Genomic DNA, 25,691 nt, shown 5'->3' on the forward strand with positions numbered 1-25,691 from the left:
TATTCCCCCAGTCACAGATCCACTACTCCTCATTACTTCCCCAGACGTGGCGCGGTCAGCACCGGGACCAGTGCATAACACTTTTACTCCCATGTACAGCTTGCCTGAGACTCGGAGATCGGCGCCACCATCATCACCACCACCACCACCACCAAACGTTCCAGGATCCCCTACACCATCGCCTCATCAGGGCCGGCCGGCCCGGGAGTCTTTGAGGGGACAGCCAGATGTTGTTTTGAGAGAGCCACCGCAAGCACCTGCTCCGGTTTCGCAACCGGTGTTGAGAAGATCGCAGCGTCGGTGTGGTCCTCCAGACCGTCTGGACTTGTGAATCCTGTTATTTTTTTTGTCATTGTCTGTTTTCATCCACCCCGCCACCTTTGGTTCCTAAAGGAGGGGTGAATGTGGTGAACCATCGTTGGTTCACCACTGGGGTTGTTATTGTGTTACTGTTGGGCTAGGGTGTTGTTGTTATGGGGGTTGTACTATGTTGTTGGGATAGGGTGTTTACCTGTCCTGGGTGTTATCATGGCACACTCCAGTGGGGTCCCGCCTCCGGTGGCAGGGTATAAGACCCCCTGCTCCGGCAGGACCCCTTCAGTCTGAACGGGTGAATTTGTGTTAGTAGTTTCATTGTTAATGTATTAAAGCCTTCAGTTCTAAAGCCTTGTTTCCGGGTGCTCATTGAGGTGCATCAATTATTCAGACCTTTCAGGTCCCGATTGGATCTCCCACCCTGCCAGGAGTACTTCATTCCAGCGGAGTTTAGAGTAGCTCCCCATGTTCTGGGCACTAGAGGGAGATCCCACCGGAATGAAGGGGGTCCCCCCAGGGGATTGGGCAGTGGGGGGTGATGCTCCCTGGGTATGGGCACCCTGGCAGTGCCCAAGGGGCAAAGTGCCCATGCCCAGGGAGTACCTTGGCATGGCCTACTGGACATCGGGCAGTGCCAAGGGAGTGGGGCCTATTGTGGTCAGGGCCTGGGGTGATTGGTGGTGTTGGGAGGGCCTGCTGCCACTCTGCCTGGCGATTGGTCTGGGCTGGAGGGAGGCCAGCGTTCAGGGCGGGCTGGGGAGGGGTGGTCTGCCGGGGGGGGTCTGCCTCCCAGGGGGGAATCAGCAGTGGGGGGGGGGGGGGGTGGATCTGGCAAGGTGGGGGGGGGTGGTGGATCTGGCAAGGTGGGGGATTGCCACTGCTGGGAGGGGGTGGGCTGGACATCGGGGTGTTCCGGGGCGGGGGGGGGGGGGGGGTCAGGACTGGCCCGGAAATTCTTGGAGGGGCAACACTGTGGGGGTCCCGGGCTGGCCAGCGATCAAGCTGGTCATCAAATGGGAGTTTGACAGTTTGGGGGCCACTGCGCACGTGCAGAGTTCCATAACTGTCAGACTCCGGCACGAATAGGCCCCACCCCATGGGTTTTTAATGATATTCATGACTGGGATCTCTGCAGTGCACAGTTTGGGGAGATTCAGGTGAGAAGCTGAACTGAGAAAACAATCGGGATCTAGAACAGTTTTCCCACCCCCCCAATTCAGCACTTTTGGGAGAATCGCCCCGCCTATTTCTGTGATTTATTTTGCAAGCTCAAAGTGTGGGTTTAGTTATTCTTATCTCATGCACATCCTATACGCTTGATCGGCCCCTATTCAATGGCTTGATACTGTCATTTTCTAATACAGATGTTGGATATGTATATACCCATTGTTAGTCTAAATATGAAGTAACATCAAGTGAGAAATGACCCATTGGTTGTGCTGTAGATACAAGCCATTTTAATTGTTGTTGCTGCTGTTGTGAATGAAATCCACTCTTGAGTAAGTCAAGGATGGAGCAGGTTGCTTGTATGTGCCTTTAAGAAATGTATTTTTAATCATATTCACTATACTTTGTAACCAAGCCTATATTTTGTATTATTACCTTGAGGTCTGTAGTGACGTCTTTTATTGCTGCCTGAATGGTTTAAATGGGGTTTTGTTTATTTTTAATCTAGGCCTAATGCACTCTCTTGGAGTTTGCAACCCTTTATGAATTGTTGTAGGAAGATTGATTGACAGGTCAGGTGGGTTCAGTTTTTTTTCTCTCCCAAGAGTTCTTTTCCTTTCAATTTTGGCTGTTGGCTAGTTAGAAGTGTTTGGACTCCAGACTGAAAGCAGTGTGCTTGTCTCTCGCCATAGTATTATAAATCCTGCTGGCTAGCTGAAAGCAGGTTTTCTTGCCTTTTTGGAGTGAAAATTCTGCTGTTGGTAGTTTGCTAGCTGGAGCTCAGCAGTGGCACTCTCTCTATCTTGAGGTGTTGGGACTTATAGAGTGGAGAAGCCAGAATTTTAATTCTCTATCCAAAGGTATAATTCACAGCACATGTTGCAGAGCTCAAAAGGAGCGGCAGAGTGGTTAGCACTGCTGACTCACAGTGCCAGGGACGTGGGTTCGATTCCCAGCTTGTGTCACGATCTGTGTGAAGTCTGCACATTCCCCCCGTGGCTACATGTGTTTCCTCTGGGTGCTCTGGTTTCCTACCACTATCCAAAGGACGTGCTGGTTAGGTGCATTGGCATGCTAAATTCTCCCTCAGTGTACCTGAACAGGCATCAGAGTGTGGCGACTTGGGGATTTTCACAGTAACTTCATCGCAGCGTTAATGTAAGACCACTTGTGACACCAATAAATAAGTAAAATAAACAAAAATCCAGCATCAAGTGAACATCCTTGTTTTCTGTGCCAAACCTATGTTTGTAGGGAGGCTTGTTTGGTTGGAACACTGCATTTCGCTGTTAAGGTTCATACAATATCATGGTTGCTTTTTCTTGTTTGTAATTGGTAAAAGTTATTGCTAATTTTCTTTCTATATGTTAACTGTTTTCTTAAATAAGATTTGTTTGATAAAAGCTCCCTCGTGGGTTGTTTGAATTATATCTGGAGTGAAACATCTTGGGGGCAATTCTCCCATCCTGCTGCGCTGATTTTTTAGTGGAGCGGGCCGGGAGATTCAAGCATTGGCCGATTCGCACAATTCGCGCTGGGCGTCCGGTCCTGAGCACATCTCCCAGTGCTGGATTTCGGTGCTGTCAGCTCCGCCCCAGAAATCGGCACGGAACTGCATTGGATATTCAAAAGGTCATTTCCCTACAATTTAAATATAAATAGCAGGCCTGGGACTGAACTCTCCCGGCCCGCTAATTACATTTAAATTGGAGGGAAATAATCTTGGAGTTTCTGACCTGGATTATAACACATGCTGCCACTGAACTCAACACCACACCTTCTGCACTCCCAGCGTACAGTGTTTGCAGTAAGTATGATCTATAGGACGCACTGCAGAAAATCACCAGGGTCACTTTAACAGCATTTCCCTTTCCAGAAACATCTACCACTGAGAACTTCTCGGCCTTTTGGCTAAGATCAAGTGTAGTATGGTCGGCAGCCCATGGTCGGCTGCACTTGGTTGAGGTCATTAGGTTACACTGAAGCTTCATATGTTTCATATGAAGCAATTTTTTAAAGCGGCATCTCGGCCTTTTGGCTAAGATGCAAATGAGCTCAAGTCTTGGAGGAGGAACCTCCCCCTTCTCCAATCAGCTTGGCTCATGTAGATCAGGCCCAGGACAGGGTGGTTTGGTCGCTCGCCCTGTCTTGTCAGCCTGGATCTGAAATGTCTCAACTTGTTGAGACTCTGAATTGGATTTGATTTGATTGAATTGGAAAAGTATTAAAAAAAAATCTACCACTGAGAACTACATGCACTGGCATGGAAACCATCAACACCAAATTCCTCTGCACATCTTGACTTTTGCGAGGATCATCATTTCTTCACCTTTGCTGGGTCAATATATTGGACTTCCTTACACTATGGGAGAACCATCCCTGCAAGGTGTACAGTGGTTCATGGAGAAGGTCCACCAATGTGTTTGCAGGTCAGCTATGGATAGTTAGTCACCTTACGTCTTACCACCTTGCAGCATCACTCACATCCCATGAAAAATTAAAAAGTTAGAAAAGAATTGATCTCATTGTTGGTGAAAGGCAGTATCTGTAAGTGGCAATGTACGTGAATGAAATTTTGAATGTGTAGTGTGGGAGAAGGTTTAGGCTAAAGCTAGCTAATGCTGTGTCTTGCGCTATAATTAATTCTGTTATCCCACCAAAAAGAAAAAAAAGGAATATTTTTTGGAATATCCCCTCACATCCATTCACTGACATTTACAGTGAATTGGGCATTCGCTCGCCCAGCGACACTCCCATTGCTTTGAATAGCGCAGCAAAATACCAATTTGCAATCTGACCGTTTAAGAAATGAAAAAGTTTCTGCTGTCGCACAACTAGGAATTAAAAAAAAGAACAAATATGAAACTAAAACACCTCACAAAATAATAAGGCATCATTGAAGTTCGGAGACAAATTCGTCTCAGTGAGGAGCTGAAAGAAGTCAGCATTAGTGGATAAATGGTTTTGGGGAAATTAATGGGATTGAAGTCTCCAAGGCCTGATAATCTTCATCCCAGATTATTTAAGAAAGTGGCCCTGAACATAATAGATCCATTGGTGGTTATTTTCCAAAATTCTTTGGACACCGGACTGATTCCTACAGATTGAAGGATCGCCAATGTCAGCCCACTATTTAAAAAGGGAGGTAGGGAGTAAACAGGGAACGATAGACCAGTGAGCCTAACATCGGTACTGGGGAAGTTGCTGGAGGCCAGTATCGAGAATTTCATAACTCAGCATTTGGAAGGCAGTGGAATAATCAGACACAGCCAGCATGGATTTACAAAAGTCATGCTTGATGAATCTATTGGATTTCTTTGAGGATGTAACTAGTAGAGTTGGCCAAGGAGAACCAGTGGATTGGTTTATTTAGAATTTCAGAAGGCTTTCAACAGGGTCTCACATAACAGGCTACTATGTAAAGTTAAAGCACATGGGATTGCAGGTAATGTCTTGAGATGGATAGAAAACTGGTTAGCAGGTAGGAAGCAAAGAGTTGGCATTAATGGGCCTTTTTCTGATTGGCAGTCAGTGACTTAGTGGAGTTCCGCAGGGAGCTGTGCTAAGATCCCAACTGTTCACATTATATATTAATGATTTGGAAGAGGGAACTGGATGTATTATCTCCAAATTTGCAGATGATACAAAGTTGGGTGAGAGGATGAACTGAGGAGGATGCACAGGTGTTTCAGTGAGATCTGGATAGGCTGAGTGTGTGGGCATATGCATAGCAAATGCAGTAAAATGTGGATAAATGTGAGGTTATCCACTTTGGAAGCAATAATAGAAAGACAGACTATTACTTGAATAAGCGTAAATTGAGAGAGCTGGATACTCAACGAGACATTGGTGTCTTTGTGCATCAGTTGTTGAAAGAAAGCGCACAGGTGCAGCAAGCAGTAAATAAGGCAAATGGCATAGAAAATAGAACATAGAACATAGAAAAGCTACAGCACAAACAGGCCCTTCGGCCCACAAGTTGCGCCGAACAATTTCCTTACCTTCTAGGCTCATCTATAACCCTCTATCTTACTAACCTCCATGAACCTATCCAAAAGTCTCTTAAAAGACTCAATCGAATCCGCTTCCACCACCACTACCGGCAGCCGATTCCACGCACCCACCACCCTCTGAGTGAAAAACTTACCCCTAACATCTCCTCTATACCTACTCCCCAGCACCCTAAACCTGTGGACTCTCGTGACAACCATTTCAGCCCTGGGTAAAAGTCTCTGAGAATCCACTCTATCAATACCTCTCAACATCTTATACACCTCTATCAGGTCACCTCTCATCCTTCGCCTCTCCAAGGAGAATAGACCTAGCTCTCTCAACCTATCCTCATAAGGCATACCACTTAATCCCGGCAACATCCTCGTAAATCTCCTCTGCACCCGTTCTATGGCTTCCACATCCTTTCTGTAATGAGGTGACCAGAACTGGGCACAGTACTCCAGGTGGTGTCTGACCAGGGTCCTATACAGCTGCAGCATTATCTCCCGATTTCTACCCTGGGCATGTTGGCCTTCATAGCAAGAAGCTTTGAGAATAGGGTTAGGGATGTTTTGCTGCAATTGTATAGGGTGTTTGTGAGACCACACTTGGAGTTTTGGTGTCCTCATCTGAGGAAGGATCTTTTTGCTATAGAGGGAGTACAGTGAACGTTTACCAGGCTGATTCCTGGGATGGCAGGTTTGGCATATGAGGAGAGACTAAGTCGGTTAGGAGTTTAGAAGAGTGAGAGGGAATCTCATAGAAACTTACAAAATTCTAACATGATTAAGCAGGGTAGATTCAGAAAGTATGTTTCCAATGGTGGGGGAGTCCAGAACTAGAAGTCATAGTTTGAGGATAAGGGGTAAACCTTTTAGAACTGAGGTGAGGAGAAATTTCTTCACTCAGAGGGTAGTGAATGTATGGAATTCACTACCACAGAATGTAATTGAGGCCAAACTGTTATCTGATTTCAAGAAGAAATTCGATGTAGCTCTTGGGGCTAAAGGGATCAGGGATGTGTGGGGAAGGGGGGATCAGGTTATTGAATTTGATGATCAGCCATGATCAAAATGAATGGCGGAGCAAGCTCGAAGGGTCGAATGGCCTATTCCTGCTTCTAGTTTTTATGTTTCTATTGACTCCGATAGAGTTTCAACACGACAAATAAATCTTGTAACATTTGACTTTGTTTGGTCCTTCAGTCTGAAATTCAGGAAATCCTGAATGCCCATCAATAATCTGTCCCTTTCTTTATTGCCCTTTCTCCTTCTTGTTTTGTTTCACTGCCCGTCATTATTCAATCCCTATAGCAATGAGAGGCAAAGTGTTTCTCTGTTAATACTAGTTAATTGAACGTGAGGAGATGTGGATTTCTCTGTATTGGATTATCTTCAATCCCTTGGCATCCCAATGAGGAATGATAGGATCCACTCAACCAAAGAGAGAAAATTGAAGCAGCAGGGATCGATTTGAAAATTAGACTTGTAAGTAATTTTAAAAGTATCTGTTGTTTGAGCATTACATTAAGATCAGATTTGCTGCATCGAATTGTCAATATTTTTTTGATTCACTAAGCATTGGAAGTGAAGTTACATCCACGCTGCGATATCCTTGCTCTTTGCTGCTGTACCAATCCTTTCTTTTATAATATCAATCCATCCTTGATCCTTTCACGAGCAGCAAACTGTTTCTCAGCCCCCCTCAATATTTTAGAACATCTCCTCTTCCCCTTCTTCTCCCCGAGGAGAACAGACCCAACCTCTCCATCCAATCCCAATAACTCATGCCTGGGAGTATTCTTGTAAACCTCTTAGGACATAGAATAGTATTACTACAGCACAGGAGGAGGTCATTCGGCCCATCGAGTCTGCACCGACCACAATCCCACCCAGGCCCTATTCCCGTAACCCCACCTATTTTACCCTGCTAATCCCCCTGACACTAGGGTCAATTTAGCACGGCCAGTCAACCTAACCCACACATCTTTGGATTGTGGGAGGAAACCGGAACACCCAGAGGAAACCCACGCAGACATGGGGAGAACGTGCAAATTCCACACGACAGTGATCTGAGGCCGGAATTGAACCCAGGTTCCTGACGCTGTGTGGCAGCAGTGCTAACCACTGTGCCACCGTGCCACCCATTCTGCACTCTCTCCGATGCATTCTCATCCTTTCCAAAATACAATGTTTAATTGAGGTCTGCCTGGTGTCTTGTGTAGCTTCAGCATAACCTCCTTGCTCTTCTGATCTATGCCCCTATTAATTAAGGCCAGGGGACTGTATGGTTCATTAACCTGTCCTGCCACCTTCAATGATCTATGTTTAGATACACCCAGGTGTCTCTCCTCCTCCACCGCTTGATGAATTTGATCCCTTCTTTTATATTCACTCTCCATGTTCTTCCTACCAAAATGCACCACCTCACACTTCTCCATGTTGAATCTCATCTGCCACCCATCTGCCCATTCCACCAGCTTGTCCTCTTGAAGCACGATACTGTCCTCCTCATGATTTACAATGTTTCCAAGTTTTGTGTCATCCACAAACTTTGAAATTGACCCTTGCACACTAAGATCCAGATCATTAATATATATCGGGGACAGCAGAGGTTCCCAATGCCAATCCCAGGGGAACTCCACTATGATTATATGTCATAATAGGTGGTAGGGACCAGATCAGAGGCCCCAAGGCATATTATGAAGTTAGATTAGACAACATCTGGATGTCCCAAAGCTCATTAGAGCCAATGAAATACTTTTGAAATGCAGTCATTGTTGCAATGCAGAAATCATGGCAGCACGGTGACACAGTGGTTAGCGCTGCTGCCTCGCAGGGGACCTGGGTTGGATTCCTGGCTTGGATCACTGTCTGAGCGGAGGCTGCACATTCTCCTCGTGTCTGCGTGTGTTTCCTCCGGGTGCTCCGGTTTCCTCCCACAGTTCGAAAGACATGCTGGTTAGGTGCCATGCAAAATTCTCCCTCAGTGTACCCAAACAGGCGCCAGAGTGTGGCAACTAGGGGATTTTCACAATAACTTCATTGCAGTGTTACTCTAAGTCTACTTACAACGGGATCTTGATCAATTGGGCCAGTGGGCTAATGAATGGCAGATGGAGTTTAATTTAGACAAATGCGAGGTGATGCATTTTGGTAAATTGAACCAGGGCAGGACTTACTCAGTTAATGGTAGGGCATTGGGGAGAGTTACAGAACAAAGAGATCTAGGGGTACATGTTCATAGCTCCTTGAAAGTGGAGTCACAGGTGGATAGAGTGGTGAAGAAGGCATTCGGCATGCTTGGTTTCATCGGTCAGAACATTGAATACAGGAGTTGGGACATCTTGTTGAAGTTGTACAAGACATTGGTAAGGCCACACTTGGAATACTGTGTGCAATTCTGGTCATCCTATTATAGAAAGGATATTATTAAACTAGAAAGAGTGCAGAAAAGATTTACTAGGGTGCTACCAGGACTTGATGGATTGAGTTATAAGGAGAGGCTGGATGGACTGGGACTTTTTCTCTGGAGCATAGGAGGCTGAGGGGTGATCTTTTGGAGGTCTGTAAATTAATGAGGGGCATAGATCAGCTGGATAGTCAATACCTTTTCCCAAAGTTAGCGGAGTCTCAAACTAGAGGGCATAGCTTTAAGGTGAGAGGGGAGAGATACAAAAGTGTCCAGAGGGGCAATTGTTTCATGCAAAGGGTGGTGAGTGTCTGGAACAAGCTGTCAAAGGTAGTAGTAGAGGCGGGTACAATTTTGTCTTTTAAAAAGCATTCTATGACTCTACTTGTGACATTAATAAATAAACTTTAAACTAAGGTGACACAGAAAGGTCTCACCGGAAACAAATAAACTGAATCATCTCTTTTTGTTGGTAGTAGAGGCGGGTACAATTTTGTCTTTTAAAAAGCATTTAAACAGTTACATGGGTACAATGGGTATAGAGGGATATGGGCCAAATGCGGGCAATTGAGATTAGCTTAGGGGTTTTAAAAAAAAAGGCGGCATGGACAAGTTGGGCCGAAGGGCCTGTTTCCATGTTGTAAACCTCTATGATTCTATGACTCTACTTGTGACATTAATAAATAAACTTTAAACTAAGGTGACACAGAAAGGTCTCACCGGAAACAAATAAACTGAATCATCTCTTTTTGTTGGTTAAAGTTTAAAGGTTGGCCAACATACATTTGGACCTCCAGTGTTCATCTCTGACTGGTCCCATGAACTCTTTTGTAACAATCCATAATAGTTTAATGCCTCATTTGAAAAACAGCACCACTGACACTTCAGTATTCTCTTTGTACTGCGCTGAGGTTCCAGCCTCAATAGTGCACACAAGTCTCTGAAATGGCATTTGAACTTATAACCTTCTGACTGACCCGAGGCTGACACTTGACGCTTTTCATCTCTCCGTCCAACTCTGAGCCTACACTCGATCTGTGCTAAGGGACAGCTCATTATAATCTTGCTCCTCTGTGGGATATTTGCAGAAGCCAATGCAAAAGCTACTGATTAAAATGTAACCAGTTCCTCAATGTGTAAGGGAAGCAGAACATTCTGTATCTCACAGAAGCAAAAGAAATAAGGCCAAGGACTGAAAGAATAGGAAGGATTTTTTTCTTCCCTTCTTAATCGAGAGCTGTGCTGAAAGAAGCACTAAGAACACTAATTATGCAGCTTTTTTTATACTGCTGTGTCCTAAGTTCATCACAACCACCCCCTCCCACACGGTTTCAAACTGGTGCATCAAGAGTGGAACACAAGTGTAAATTACTTGAACAGGTCACCTTGAGGGTTTACATGTGCAGAGGGGTGCTCCCTGTTCTGGATTTTCCCATCGCGACCTGCAACTTTTCTGGCGGGTCGCGGTGGGAGGTGCGCGTTATCGGCCTTTTTCCGGGATTTGCGCATGCGCCGGGAACGCACGTGCATCTCTCAGAGCCGGCGAACAGTCGCCGGTCAGACCATGCTGGAAACCGGTGGGAAGGCAGTTAAGTCATTTATATCTTTATTTAATGTATTTTAAATATGTTTTGCATGCCATTATCAGGGACTTGCCAGTCCCGATAGAATCTCCCACCCCGCCAGGAGTACTTCATTCTGGCGGGGTTTAGATTATCTCCCCATGTTCAGGGAACTAGTGGGAGACTCTGCCGGAATGAAGAGGGGGCAATCGGGGCCCCCCAGGGGGTCAGGCAGCGGGGGGGGGGGTGCCCCCTGGGCATGGGCACCCTGGCAGTGCCATCCTCTGCCCCCAGCCGGCACCTTGGCACTGCCCACCGGGCATGGGGCAGTGCCAAGGGTGCGGGGCCGACTGTGGGTGGGGCCTAGGGGTGAACAGTGGGGTTGGGGGGGACCCGCTGCCACTCTGCGTGAGGATCGGTCTGGGATGGAGGGAGGGCAGCAATTGGGGTGGGCTGGGGATGTGGCCTGCTGAGGGGGGGGGCTGCCTCCCGGAGAGGGGTCTGACCCTGGGGGGGGGGGGTCAGCGGGGGGACTCTACTGTGGTGAGGTGGGTGGGCGGGTCGCCACTGCTGGGGGATGGGGCCTGGGCATCAGGGTGCTCCGGGCTTGGTGGGGGAGGGGTCAGCGTTGGCCCAGGAATTGTTGTGGGGGCTGCAATTGGGCCGTGGGGGAGGTTGGAGGGGCAACACTACGGGGTTCCTGGGCTGGCCAGCGATTGAGCTGGCCAGCAGATCGGAGAGACTGACAGATCGGGGCCACTACACATATGCCGAGTTCCAGAACTGTCAAACTCCAGTGCAAATAGGCCCCGCCCCCCCTGGGTTTTTAATGAGATTCACGACTGGGACCTCTGCAGTGCACAGAGTGCGGAGATTCGAGTGAGAAGTTGAATTGAGAAAACAGTCGTGATCGAGAACAGTTTTCCCACCAATTCAGAACTTTTGGGAGAATCACCCCACTCTTTCTCTATCTACTCTGTCTAATCCTGTTAGAATTTTATAACTTTCTATGAGATCATGGTGAGTTAAACGTAAACCGGGTGGTCACATGGACACTAGGATGATGTGGGTACAAAAGGGGTCATATGTCGGGAGCACGAAAGTTCTCCCTGGAGCACAGGTAGACACACAGCATGTAAGAACTGCTCAGTATTATTAATAAACATTTATCGTTTTAAGTCCTTGGTCGCCGGTCATTGCAACCCAGTACTGCTATGTTGAGAAAATATTGTTTTACAACAAAAGAGATGTATCTGTGAAGTGTGACAGTGAAACACATCCAGTAAATGCACACTATAGACAATAATTTATACTGGAGATTTACATTACATTTTAAAGAGAAAGAGGCTATGCTGAGTTGAAAGGCGTAATCTAATTTTGATTAGGGCGGCATGGTGGCACAATGGTTAGCACTGCTGCCTCAGAGCACCAGGGAGACAGGTTCAATTCCAGCCTCGGGCGACTGTCTGTGTGGAGTTTGCACATTCTCCCCATGTCTGCGTGAGTTTCCTCTGGGTACTCCGGTTTCCTCCCACAGTTCAAAGGTTAGGTGGATTGGCCATGCTAAACTGCCCCATTGTGTTCAAAGATGAGTAGGTCAGGGGATTAGTGGGGTTAATACATGGGGTTACAGTTATAAAGCCTGGATAAGGTGCTCTGTTGGAAAGTCAGTGCAGACTTGATGGGCTGAATGGCCTCCTTCTATACTGTAGGGATTCTACGTCCAAATTGCATTCATATTGAATTGAAGTCATATTTTAACTGTGGTTGTATTTTGTCCTGGAAAGATAATGCTTGTTAATACTTCTATTTTCATCATCCAATAATATGGTGTTGTTAAATGATTATCTGTGGGAACATCTCATAGAATCATAGAAACCCTGCAGTGCAGAAAGAGGCCATCTGGCCCATCGAGTCTGCACCAACCACAATCCCACCCAGGCCCTATCCCCTTATCCCTACACATTTACCCGCTAATCCCTCTAACCTACACATCTCAGGACACTAAGGGGCAATTTTAGCATAGCCAATCAACCTAACCCGCACATCTTTAGACTGTGGGAGGAAACCGGAGCACCCAGAGGAAACCCACGCAGACACGAGGAGAATGTGCAAACTCCACACAGACAGTGACCCAAGCCGGTAATCGAACCCTGGCGCTGTGAAGCAGCAGTGCTAACCACTGTGCTACCGTGCCGCCCCTGGTATCTCTCTGGTATCAAGCCATGGGCGGGATTTTACCACCTTGCTCGGGCAAGACCGGAAATTCCCACTCGAGGTCAATGGAGATTTCCGTTGTCGGACCCTCGCCCTTCTGATTTTGGGCGAGCGAGGTGGTGGAGTTCCGGCCCCTGTGTCTGAATTAATTACTTCCTTGAATCTGCATGAACGCACCAAGGCTGCGTTAATTGCAACTTCAATATAGTTGACCAATGCATACTTGTAATGTTTCAGCCTTGCATGTGCCTTCAGGTTCAATGCCTTCACTTGGAGCCTTTCATTCGCAAACTGGTGTCCAATCCTCAGGACGTTTCACAAGCAGAATAAACTAAAGTCTTAATTAAAAGCAAATTACTTAGTACGAAAGGAAATCATAGCATTAGACTTGCTCTGTTCCCATGAGACAAGACCTGGAGCAAATGAACAAGTTCAGTGCCTAACTGTTGTTTTTTTTTATGTTGTAAATCTTGTAATACCCCAGGTTTATTAACTGTTACTGGTGAATTTCATTGTCAAGTTCAGATATTATTATCTACCTTGGGAATTATATTGTCAGAAATTTACACAAAGTTCCAATGATCCTTACTTAGTATCTTCACCAATAAAACATGGGTAAAATAAAGGATTGAAAATAAATTCAAAATATCTTTCACTTCAAAATGCTTAAAGTTTTAAAGTTTAGTTATTAATGTCACAAGTAGGCTTACATTAACACTGCAACGAAGTTACTGTGAAAATCCCCGAGTTGCTACACTCCAGCGCCTGTTCGGCTACACTGAAGGAGAATTTAGCATGGCCAATGCTCCTAACCAGCACGTCTTTCAGACTGTGGGAGGAAACCGGGGGAAGCCCACGCAGACACGGGGAGAACATGCAGACTCCGCGCAGACTACGACCAAAGCTGGGAATCAAACCCGGGTCCCTGGTGCTGTGAGGCAGCAGTGCTAACCACTGTGCCGCCCAACTGTGCCAACCAAGGCTCAGTTGGTAACATGCTTGCCTCTGACTCACAAGGTTCTGGGTTCAAGTCTCACTCCAGGATTTCAGCCTGAAAAGCAAGGCTGACACTCCAGTGCAGCATTATTGGAGAGGCCACTTTTCAGATGAGATGTTAAAACAAGGCCCCCCCCCACAGCACCACTCCCCCCTCCCCCCACCACCATCTTCCTGCTCAGATGTTCCAGAGTCAGACAGGACAAAAATCCCTAAGTGCATGTCTGTCCTCAACCTGCTACAATGTTCCAGTAAAGCAAGATGCAAACTGGAGGCACAGCACCTCACCTTCTGATTAGGCACTTCACAGTCTTTTGGATTTAACATTGAGTTCAACAATTTCAGAGCACGAACTCTCTCCTCCATTTTGATATTTTATTTCCACACCCCTCTCCTCCTTACCCCCCACCCCCCCTCCCCCCTCCCCCCCCTCCCCCCCCTCCCCCCCCACCACCCACACTATCCCCGCCAGGTGCCAGTCTGAATCTTGTTCTCATGTTTTGCTTTCAGACCCTTGTTCTGCTACTAACACATTCTGCTATCTTGCTTTCAGCCAGGTCTGGCCTTTATGCCACTTTAATACTATCATTACCACTCGCTTTGTCTTCTGCCCCTGAAAGGGTTAATAATCACACAAGTTTAAAAATCACATAAGCTGAAAGCTGAATCTCAGTCACACAGGGAAAGCTATGTGCAAATGACAGGTCTTGATTAAAGCAGACTCAGATAAGAGTCAAGGACTATTCAATTGAATGATGTGCAGCTGCAGCTCATGTTTGCCCATTAAACAAGGAACAGTGGAAAAGGAGGTTGATAGACCATTGGTCAGAGATATAGCTATTATTGCTCGATGACATAACATGCACACGTTTTAATTGGACACTATACTCTAATATATGCATGATGTAACCTCAATCAATAACTATGATTGGATAGAGGTAACTCTGAAAACGTGATTGATATATGCTAATTACTTGTAATCAAATTTGAAACTATAATTGCTTGTGTATTTCTGAATTCTGCGCTTTGGCTAGCTGTGACTTTCTAGGTTCCGAGACATAACGCTCGATTAAAACAGCTGTTTAAGACAACTCTGTGACTTGGTCTGATTACTTGAAAGGTAAAGTTGAGATCAATTAAAAGGCTGACATCAAAGCCTGCAACAATCCCTGACATCTTTGTCATTTAATCTTCCCTGGCCTCCAACCTATCCTTGACATTCGATTTTTCTCCACTTGCTCCACATGCACCCTCCCCCCCACCACACGAAACCACCACCCCCTCCCCCCACCCCCAATCCTGGCCTTGTCAATAGAATAAAACCCACCACATTTCTTTCTGTAGCTCTGAAGAAGCGTCCCACGGATTCAAAATGTTGACTCTGTTTTTCTCTCCGCACAGATGCTGAGCTTTTCCAGCATTTTCTGTTTTTATTTGGGTTATCCCTAGTGTTTTGGCCAATATTTATCTTTCAATCAACATCAAAAAACAGGTTACATCTCATTATCACATTGCTGTTTGTGTATGTTTACAGAGGGCAGATTGATTGCATGTTTTCTGCCTTACAATGAGCGGGACTTTACAGCCTCACTCGAGCGAGACCAGAAATTCCCGCCCGAGGTGAATAGACATTTCCGTTGTCTACCCCTAACCCACTCTGATTCTGTTTCTATTAGTAGGAGAGACTAGGATCCGAGGGCACACCCTCAGAGTAAAGGGACAACCCTTTAGAACCGAGATGAGGAGGAATTTCTTCAGCCAGAGGGTGGTGAATCTGTGAAATTCATTGCCACAGAAGGCTGTGGAGGCCAAGTCATTCAGTGTATTTAAGACAAAGTTGGATAGGTTCTTAATTGATAAAGGGATCAAAGTTTATGGGGACAAAGCAAAAGAATGGAGTTGAGAAGCTTATCAGCCATGATTGAATGGTAGAACAGACTCATTGGGCCAAATGGCCTAAATCTGCTCCTATATCTGATGGTCCTGTGGAAGGGGCTCAAGACAGGTGGAATTTTATGGTCCTGTCGCGGTGGAATGGGGCTGGAAAACACAGCAAGCCGTTCAAACGCCATTGACCTCGGTGGGGACGGAAGATCCCGCATGTGGGAAGGGCCATAAAATTCCACCCCACATCTTTTTACGATCGCCACCTTCGGAATTCACATCAGTGAATTCTGACAAAGTAAGCTGATTTATACCTTGTTACTCAGAATGCCGCCTCCTTCTTTCTTGAGTCTCATTGCTTTGTCTGTACGCCTGCCTATGAAAATGACCACATGCTGCTTCCTTTTGAACTCCTGGAACAGAGCACACGTTGCCAAGCAGCCAACTGGGGAAAGGACCACACTCGAGCTGCGATTCATGTTCCCTTTTACAAGAGATTTGACATTAGCTCCTTTCTACTTCACCAGCTTTCACACGATTATTAGAAAGGGCAGTTGGGATTGAGGGATGGGCAATAAATGCTGGCCTATCCAACAATGCCCATATTCCATGAACTAATCAAAACAAAATAATGTCGGTGTTTCTACTAATAATCCAAGATAATGAATACAATATATCTGCTCGATATATTTCCAACCTCTTTGATTAGCAACTAAACAAATTCCACCAAGTTTGAAACCAGTTGGTCCAAGGTTCACCATTTTCTTCTTTTCCTCAAGTGGCTTATTCTTCCTTGAATACACTTCTCCAGGTAGTCGCTGGTCCCTGGTCATTAACTCTTATTTGCTTCTAATTCAGCACGGACAAGTTTCGAACATCATGGGGGTGATTCTCCCAGCCCGCTGCACTGCTCCAATGCAGACATGAGCAGAGGGCATTTCGCAGGGTTCCCGCTGGGCGCCACATGAGTCTCCCAGCCCACGATTTTGAGCGTCATCAGCTCCGCACCGGAAATTGGCGCAGAGCTGACTTGAACATCAAAATTCGTAATTTCCATCTGATTAGCAGGCCCAGGCGCGTGCGCTACCATTTCCACATCCCCCTCCCCCCCGGCGTCAGGAGTGGTTCCCTCCAGCGAGGTTTACAACAGCTCCCCACTAATGGGGAACAGGCACCCAACCCCATTTGAGGGAACAGAGGCCATTGAGGCCCCCCAGGAGGTCGGGGGTAAGGGGGGTTGCCCCCTGGGCAGTGCCAGCCTGGCCCCCAGGCACTGACGAAGGGGCAAACTGGCAATGCCCAAGGGGCACTTTGGCACTGCCTGATTCCCAGTGGGCTGTGCCAAGGGGGTGGGGCCAGGGGGTGGAGCCTCTTGTGGGCGGGGCTATTGGAGGCAATCAGTAGGGGTGGTGGGGTCCTGCATTCAGGATCGGTGGCAGAAGGAGGGTAGACGGTGATCAGTTGGGGTTGGGGGGAAGGGGGTTGGGACTGCCGGGGGGGTCAGGGCTGCCAGGGGAGAAGGGGAACTGCCAGGGGAGGGTTGGGACTGCCTGGGGAGGGGGGATCAGGATTGCCGGCAGGAGAGAGAACAGGAGATAGGGGCTGCGAAGGGAGGAGACATTGGGGCTGGCCTGAGAGGAGGGTCATGATGTGGAGATGCTGGCGTTGGACTGGGGTAAACACAGTAAGAGTTTTAACAACACCAGGTTAAAGTCCAACAGGTTTATTTGGTAGCAAATGCCATTAGCTTTCAGAGCGCTGCTCCTTCGTCAGATGGAGTGGATATCTGCTCTCAAACAGGGCCTCAAACAGTGTCTCTGTATGCCCTGTTTGAGAGCAGATATCCACTCCATCTGACGAAGGAGCAGTGCTCCGAAAGCTAATGGCATTTGCTACCAAATAAACCTGTTGGACTTTAACCTGGTGTTGTTAAAACTCTTACTGAGAGGAGGGTCCAGGGGGCCAGTGATTGAGAGTTGGGGAGTGGGAAGGCCAGCGAGGGGAACCGCTGAGCTGGCCAGCGATCGGGAGGCCAGCAATGTGGGGCTACTGCACATGCACCGGTCTCAGCGCTGACAGATTGGCGCATGCTCAGTGTCCTGCTCAGCGCTATGCTGCCAGCCTTTCCAGCGGGAATAGGCCCCACCCACTGATTTTCAGCGTGAATCCCGCGAGGGCACTCTGCAGTGCTCAGAGTGTCAGAGATTAAATCTGAAAATCCCGCTAAAATAACCAGCGGGAATTACTCCCGTTTTCACGCGAGGGGACTTAGAATTATTTGGGAGAATCTCGGCCCATATCTTTGACGGGAGAAACTTGGCAACATCAAGTGTTGTCCCTGGAACCATTGAATCATTGAGTGGCACATCACAGAAGATGGTCATTCTGCCCATTGCCCCATGCCTGCTGTTCAAAAGACAACCAATTAGTCACATTTCTCTTTCTGTCTTCAGAGCCATATTTCTTGTCAGAAAGCTGCATCCAATCCTCGTCTCAAATTTACTCTTGAGCTTTGGCGGGGGCGGCGGTGGGGGGGTGGGGGGGACGTGGGGGGCGCTGCAGTCAGTGGTGTGGGGGAGTGTGGGGGGGATTTTCTCTTTATTCAGTTTTTCTTTATTTGCTCCATCAAATCCTCATGTTTCTAAAAACATTGGGTGGAATTTCCTGGCCCATCCCATCGGCAGGATCTTCCAGTCCTGCAGAAGGCAACCCCTCCATCCCCCCCACCACCACAATGAGTTCCCTGGTGGCAGGGAACAATATAACTCCGTAGACACTGGTGGGATTGGAAGAGCCCACCAGCGCCCAATGGTGAGTTGCTGAAAAACACGCCAAGAGTTCCTAGTGGTGAGGGGTGGAATCCCACCCATTGAATCATAAAGAGTTAGAGCACAAGAGGCCTTTCTGCCCATTGCTCCGGCTTCCTCCCACAGTCCAAACGTGTGCAGATTCGGTGGATTGGGCATGCTAAATTGCCCCTTAGGTTAAATAGATTAGACATGGAACAGGTGTGGTGTTATGGGGAGAGGGCTGAGGTAAAATACTCCCTCAGTTGGTGCAGACTTGATGGGCCAAATGGCCTCTTCTGCATTGTAGGGATTCTATGATTCTATGAAAGGCCTGATCAGGTCATAGGGTAATTTTGAACAGCTCTATCCAATCGCCTCTTAGCCTCCTCTAATGAAAACATTCCCAGTTTTTCTAGTCTCTCCATGAATGTAAGGTGTTCTCCCTCTCATCCATTCGGTAAATGCACCCTCTGTAAGCCCAGAATTGGATGCATTGCTCCAACTGGAGCCAGACTATTGTTTTATTGCCTTTGTGTACTACAGGCAGAGCTTTCATTGGCCTGACCCACAGGAAGTGGGTCAGTCAGAAAGTTAGGCAAAACCCATTTTGCAGGACCCACCTCTCCCCCCCCCACCCAACCATTCCCCGCATCGCGGAGTTTTAATTTCACAATGGGTGAGTAAATGTCCGTAATCAATGTACAACTCCAGAGGTCATAGAGTCATAGAGTCCCTACAGTGCAAAAGAGTCCATTTGGCCCATCGAGTCTGCACTGACTCTCTGACCTTTCCCCATAACCCCACACATTTCCCAAGGCGAATCCATCTAACCTACATTTCTTGGGACACTAAGGGGCTATCTAACATGGCCAATCCACCTAACCTGCACATCTTTGGAGTGATGAATGCTCCTGGTTGATTCTGGGCATTACAGAATTACAAGATGTACAGTCCATGATGTACGGAAGATCGGTCAGAAACGCAAACCCGCTGCCAGCAAATTGTAACATGAGTCAGCACAGGCAAAGTTGACAAAATAGTTGGTCCTGGCAAAGAATCCAGTGGTGACCTGCCTTATGCAGTCATGCTGACTGAGAGATACAGTATTTATTTCCACTATCCCTGACCTGGAAGCACGTGGGAACAAAAGAAGTTGAGGGCAGTGATAGTTTTCATTCCCTGAGGCACTACATGCCGGCCAGGTCCAGCAGAGAGGGGGACTTCTTGGACGAGGCTGAAAGGTCCTGCCAATACCTAGTGTCACAATGTGATCCTTCAGAAGCACCGCTTTTTCAAAAGCTCATGGAAGCTGAGCTTTTCCATGTACATTCTGTTATGCCAGCAACTCCTCCCTGTGGCCTCAGCTCTTTGCTGACCATGTGCAGGCCTATTCACAGCAAGCTCTTGCGGCTGCTGGTGGCCCCCTTGCCCTTCATCCAAGGTCCAATATACCGACAACCACCCATCTCGATCTGGAACTTCAATGCCTTCAATGTGCACAAACTAGCTTCTGATTAGGGGGAGGTGATGGCCCAGTGGTATTATTGTTAGACTACGGGGTGTATGGGGTGTCAGTGAGGGGTAATAACCTCTGGTGGGGAAACAGATTGCATCTTTTTTGGGGCGGTTTGTCCACCTTTGGTCCCCACCTGGCACTCAGCTCTCACCTCTGGCTCCCCGTAGCTGTTTGCATGCGACAGCGGCCACACCCCGGGCAACGGCTTTGACAAGCCGGCTAAACCAGGTGAGGGTAGCCGATGGGTCTTAACCCTCGGTGAGACTGGGAGATGTCTATCCCAGCATATGAAGACAGACTCCGGCAGACTGAACGGACGAGACCAATGGAAGGTCCAACGGTCAAGAAGGCGGTCTCTGCAAGCGTCATGGAATGCGTAGAGCAGGACAAGACACAGTAGACGTCCTGGTCACTCACTGCGCCTCGTCCCATCTCCAGCCGTCTCGACTCTTGTCTTGCTATTGGATCCAGTTGGGAATTGGGAACAGAGAGTGAGGCTGACGCTGCGCAACTCTCCCTCACTTTAATCCAAATCACGCGCTAGTCTTGACACCATTATCATCATTACCGTCCTGTTCAACCTTTGAAGTCCTGTGGCGATGGGTGAGCGACGAAGCAGCAGGTGTGGATACACTGGGAGCTGTAGTCACGGACCTGCACACAGGCGGCTCAGGTCTAATGGTCGTTTTCCGTTGACCGAAGCAGCAGTGAAACTCGGCGTCTACCTGGGCGAATGAGCAGCCCTCTTCAGGAACGCACTGCTCACCTCCGTAGAATGAGGAAGGGGCTAGAAAAGGTGCCCTAAACATTGCCTGCTTCACTACACCCTGGCCAGTTTACCATGGCTGGCGGGGATCCCATCTTGCAGTCGAACAAACAAAATAATAAACAAGGTGACACCGCTCACCATTGGCACTTGGAACGTGCGCACACTTTTGGACAACCCTACAGCAGATAGACCAGAGAGAAGAACAGCCTTAGTTGCCAGAGAGCTTGCAAGATACAACATTGACATTGCAGCCCTGAGTGAAACTCGTCTTGCCAACGTAGGTCAGCTGACTGAAACTGGAGGTGGATACACTTTTCTCTGGAGCGGTCGCGGCAGCGATGAGCGTCGTGATGCTGGAGTTGGATTCGCCGTCAGGAGTCACCTTGTTCGGAAACTTGCTAGTCTCCCCAAGGACGTGAACGACCAGCTTATGACATTACATCTTCCGCTACAGAACAGAAGTCGAGCCACCCTGATCAGCACTTATGCCCCCACAATAAACAACCCGGGCGAGATGAAAGACAAGTTCTACGAAGAACTAGACGCCCTACTATCAGCAGTGAGCAGTACCGACAAGCTGATCTTGCCTGGCGACTTCAATGCAAGAGTAGGGTGTGACTCTGCAATCTCGCAGGGAGTTGTTGGAAGGCATGGAGTAGGCAAGTGTAACAGTAACGGCCTACTCTTAATGAAGACCTGTGCAGCACACGCCCTCCTCATCACCAACACAACATTCCATCTGCCTACCCGTAACAAGACCTCCTGGATACACCCCCGCTCTAAGCATTGGCATCTTATCGACTATGTCATTGTCAGGAGAAAAGACAGGCAGGATGTCAGAGTGACCAAGGCCATGTGTGGTGCTGACTGTTGGACAGATCACAGGCTCATTGTCTCCAAAATGAGGCTCCGCATCAGACCCAAGAGGCGACCACAAGGAAGCAAGGTTATGAAAAGAATCAATGTGGCCAAGCTAAAGAACTCCAGCATAGCTTCAGCACTGGCTGAAGACTTAGAAACCAAGCTTGCTGACCTACACCTCGCAGGCAGCGCTGAGGACGACTAGGAACATTTCAGGGATGCTGTCCATTCATCTGCACTGAAGATGCTCGGGCCCTCTACCCGCAAGCAGCTTGACTGGTTCGATGACAGCGATGAAGAGATACAGGCTCTACTTGTTGAAAAGCGATGAGGAGATACAGGCTCTACTTGTTGAAAAGTGCGGCAAAAATCATGTCAATAGTCCCGCGACCTTTGCGGAAGCTACACTGTGACTCTGGAAGCAGGCCCAGCTCCAGATGAGTGACCAGACGATTCAGCAAGACTCTTGCAAGGGTTTTTCCTGCGATGGAGAGCAGTGAGATTCCTCGATGGTTGTCGCATACTTGCCGATTGCCCTTCCTTTTGTAGAGGTGTACGATGGAAGCATCTTTAAGTTCCTGAGGAATGGATCCTTGCTTCCAAAAGTACTGGAACAACTCGGTGAGCTTCTCGATAAGTCCAGGACCAGCAGCTTTGTAGATCTCTGCGGGTATGGCGTCTGCATCGTGCCTGTCAGAACGACCCATCATCAGCTGCCAAGAAAAACGCCTTTACCAGTGCTCGCAGGACAGTCCAGAATAAACTGCGTAAAATGCAGGATGCCTGGCTGAGCGCCAAGGCAGATGAAATACAGGGATACGCTGACATAAACGACTTGAAACGGTTCTATGAAGCCCTCAACACTCTACGGACCTCAATCTCTCGGGAGTTCCTCCCTCCTGAGTACAGATGGTACAACTCTCATTACAGAGAGGGATCAGATCCTGCAGAGATGGGCTGAACACTTTGAAGCCATCCTCAACCGACTGTCATCTATTAACGATGAGGCGATAGACAGGATCCCCCAGGTCGATATGAACAGCGCTATGGATGATCCACCGGTTGTAGCCGAAGTCACGAAAGCTGTTAGCCAGCTATCTAGTGGCAAAGCCCCAGGGGCAGACGCCATACCCGCAGAGATCTACAAAGCTGCTGGTCCGGTACTTATCGAGAAGCTCATCGAGTTGTTGCAGTCCTTTTGGAAGCAAGGATCCATTCCTCAGGAACTTAAAGATGCTTCCATCGTACACCTCTACAAGAGGAAGGGCAATCGGCAAGTATGCGACAACCATCGAGGAATCTCGCTGCTCTCCATCGCAGGAAAAACCCTCGCAAGAGTCCCGCTAAATTGTCTGGTCACTCATCTGGAGCTGGGCCTGCTTCCAGAGTCACAGTGTGGCTTCCGCAAAGGTCGCGGGACTATTGACATGATTTTTGCCGCGCGCCACCTTCAGGAGAAGTGTCAGGAGCAGAATCGTGAGCTCTACGCAATCTTTGTTGACCTCGCGAAAGCCTTCGACACTGTCAGCCGACAAGGCCTGTGGAGGATCATGTCAAAGTTCGGCTGCCCCCCCAAATTCATTCAGATGGTACGCCAGTTCCATGATGGCCAGAGTACTGGACGGCGGAGAATCCCCTGACGCATTCCCAGTCACCAATGGTGTCAAACAGGGCTGTGTGCTCGCACCCACACTGTTCAGCATGATGTTTACTGCCATGCTGAATGATGCCTTCCAGGACAGTGTCGCTGGAATCAGCCTTAAGTGCAGAGTGGATGGGAAGCTCTTCAACTTGAGGAGACTTCAAGCTATTGCCAAAGTGAAGGAGACTGTTCTGAGAGACTTCCTCTTTGCTGATGACTGCACCCTGTATAGTGGCTCAGAGCCAGAGATGCAAGTCAGTATGGACAAATTTTCCACGGCTTGTGACAACTTTGGACTCACCATCAACATTAAAAAGACCGAAGTCATGCACCAGCCTGCACCTCATGCACCGTACACAGAACCCATAATCACAATCAAAGGGCAGAAACTACAGGCAGTGGACCAGTTCACTTATCTTGGCAGTACCCTCTCCCCAGCAGTGACTATTGATACAGAAGTTAACTACAGAATAGCAAAGGCAAGTTCTGCTTTCGGTAGACTGCATTCCACTGTATGGGAACGTCGAGGAATCAGCCCAGCAACAAAACTGAAGGTCTACAGTGCCGTGGTACTCACTGCCCTCCTGTATGCCTGTGAAATGTGGACTGTGTATCGAAGGCATGCAAGACAGCTCAATCATTTCCACATGACTTGTCTTCGCAGAATATTACGCATCAGATGGCAAGACAAAGTACCAGACACTGAAGTTCTCTCTGGAGCAAGTCTACCATCAGTCCACACACTGCTGATGAGAGCACAGACCCGGTGGGCAGGTCATGTCATCCGTATGCTGGACGAGCGCATACCCAAGCAGCTCCTTTTTGGAGAACTCTCTGCTGGAAGACACTCGCATGGAGGGCAGAAGAAACGTTACAAAGGCCTCCCCTGAAGTCGTTTGACATAGACACGACCACCTGGGAAACGTTGGCACAAAACCGCCCTACCTGGCACTGCCTCATCCACAAGGGCTGTCAAGCTTATGAAGCAAGGTGCAATGCTGAAACACAACTTAAGCGCGAGCTGCGCAAGTCCAGAGCCACCAGCGCAACAACTACAGCACCTACACAAGTCTGCCCAATATGTGCCAGGACATTCCGTGCCCGAATTGGCTTGATCAGTCATCTTCGGACACACCGCATCCAGCCTCATAATGACTAATGGTGTCGAGGTCCTCATCGACGATGATGGATGAACAACAACTGATCCAGAAACTCAGCAAATGTTCTGGGGACCTGGATTCGAATCCCACTACGGCAGATGGTGGCATTTGAATTCAATAAAAAATATCTGGAATTAAGAATCTACTGATGACCATGGAACCACTGTTGTCACAAAAACTCATCTGGTTCACTAACGTCCTTTAGGGAAGGAAATCTTCCATTCTTACCTGGTCTGGTAGAGCCAGAACCACAGCAATATGGTTATCAACTGCCCTCGGGCAACTCGGAATGGGCAGTAAATACTGGCCTTCCAGCGATACCAATGTCCCATGAATGAATTTTCTTTTAAATCTCAAAAATAAAACTTTCTCATCCTTAGCTCAAACGATACTCAGCTACAGCAAGGAGTTTCAAAGCGATGGGTTCAAGTCCCCTTGCAAAGATTTGAGCGCAACAATATAGTAAAAGCAAATTTCTGTGGATGCTGGAATCTAAAACTAAAACAGAAAATGCTGGAGAAACTGACAGCATCTGTGGAGAGAGAACAGAGCTAATGTTTCAAGTCTGGATGACTCTTCATCAACGCTTTTCAAGCTCTGCCTCCTTGGCACTGTCCACTGGCACCTTGACAGTTTCAACCTGGCAGTGCCAACCTTGGTGGATTTAACCCCCCCTCCCTAATCCACTTGAAATTTGCTGACTTGCACAGTAGACCTCTGCTATTTGTGATATATATAAATGATTTGGAAGAAGGTGTAACTGGTGTTATCAGCAAGTTTGCGGATGACACGAAGATGGCTGGACTTGCGGATAGTGATGAACAATGTCGGACAATACAGCAGGATATAGATAGGCTGGAAAATTGGGTGGAGAAATGGCAGATGGAATTTAATCCGGATAAATACGAAGTGATGCATTTTGGAAGAACTAATGTAGGGGGGAGTTATACAATAAATGGCAGAGCCATCAAGAGTATAGAAACACAGAGGGACTTAGGTGTGCAAGTCCACAAATCCTTGAAGGTGGCAGCACAGATGGAGAAGGTGGTGAAGAAGGCATATGGTGTGCTTGCCTTTATAGGACGGGGTATAGAGTATAAAAGCTGGAGTCTGATGTTGCAGCTGTATAGAACGCTGGTTAGGCCACATTTGGAGTACTGCATCCAGTTCTGGTCGCCGCACTACCAGAAGGACGTGGAGGCTTTAGAGAGAGTGCAGAGAAGGTTTACCAGGATGTTGCCTGGTATGGAGGGTCTTAGCTATGAGGAGAGATTGGGTAAACTGGGCTTGTTCTCCCTGGAAAGACGGAGAATGAGGGGAGACCTAATAGAGGTGTACAAAATTATGAAGGGTATAGATAGGGTGAACAGTGGGAAGCTTTTTCCCAGGTCGGAGGTGACGATCATGAG

General features: G+C 47.8%; 1 protein-coding gene across 1 annotated transcript in view; it reads left to right on the forward strand.

Annotated features, from left to right (window-relative positions):
- The window catches only part of LOC144503067 (uncharacterized), a 182,346-nt gene extending 158,334 nt beyond the window's left edge, over positions 1 to 24,012 (forward strand). Inside the window, exons 5-8 of the mRNA XM_078227568.1 lie at positions 20,018 to 20,078; positions 20,802 to 21,665; positions 22,411 to 22,757; positions 23,497 to 24,012. Coding sequence (XP_078083694.1) covers positions 20,018 to 20,078; positions 20,802 to 21,665; positions 22,411 to 22,757; positions 23,497 to 24,012 — 1,788 coding nt within the window. The remainder of the gene's footprint in view (positions 1 to 20,017; positions 20,079 to 20,801; positions 21,666 to 22,410; positions 22,758 to 23,496) is intronic.
- The last annotated feature ends 1,679 nt before the right edge of the window (positions 24,013 to 25,691 follow it).

This window comes from Mustelus asterias, chromosome 13 (assembly GCF_964213995.1).
Source record: "Mustelus asterias chromosome 13, sMusAst1.hap1.1, whole genome shotgun sequence".
Taxonomy (NCBI): domain Eukaryota; kingdom Metazoa; phylum Chordata; class Chondrichthyes; order Carcharhiniformes; family Triakidae; genus Mustelus; species Mustelus asterias.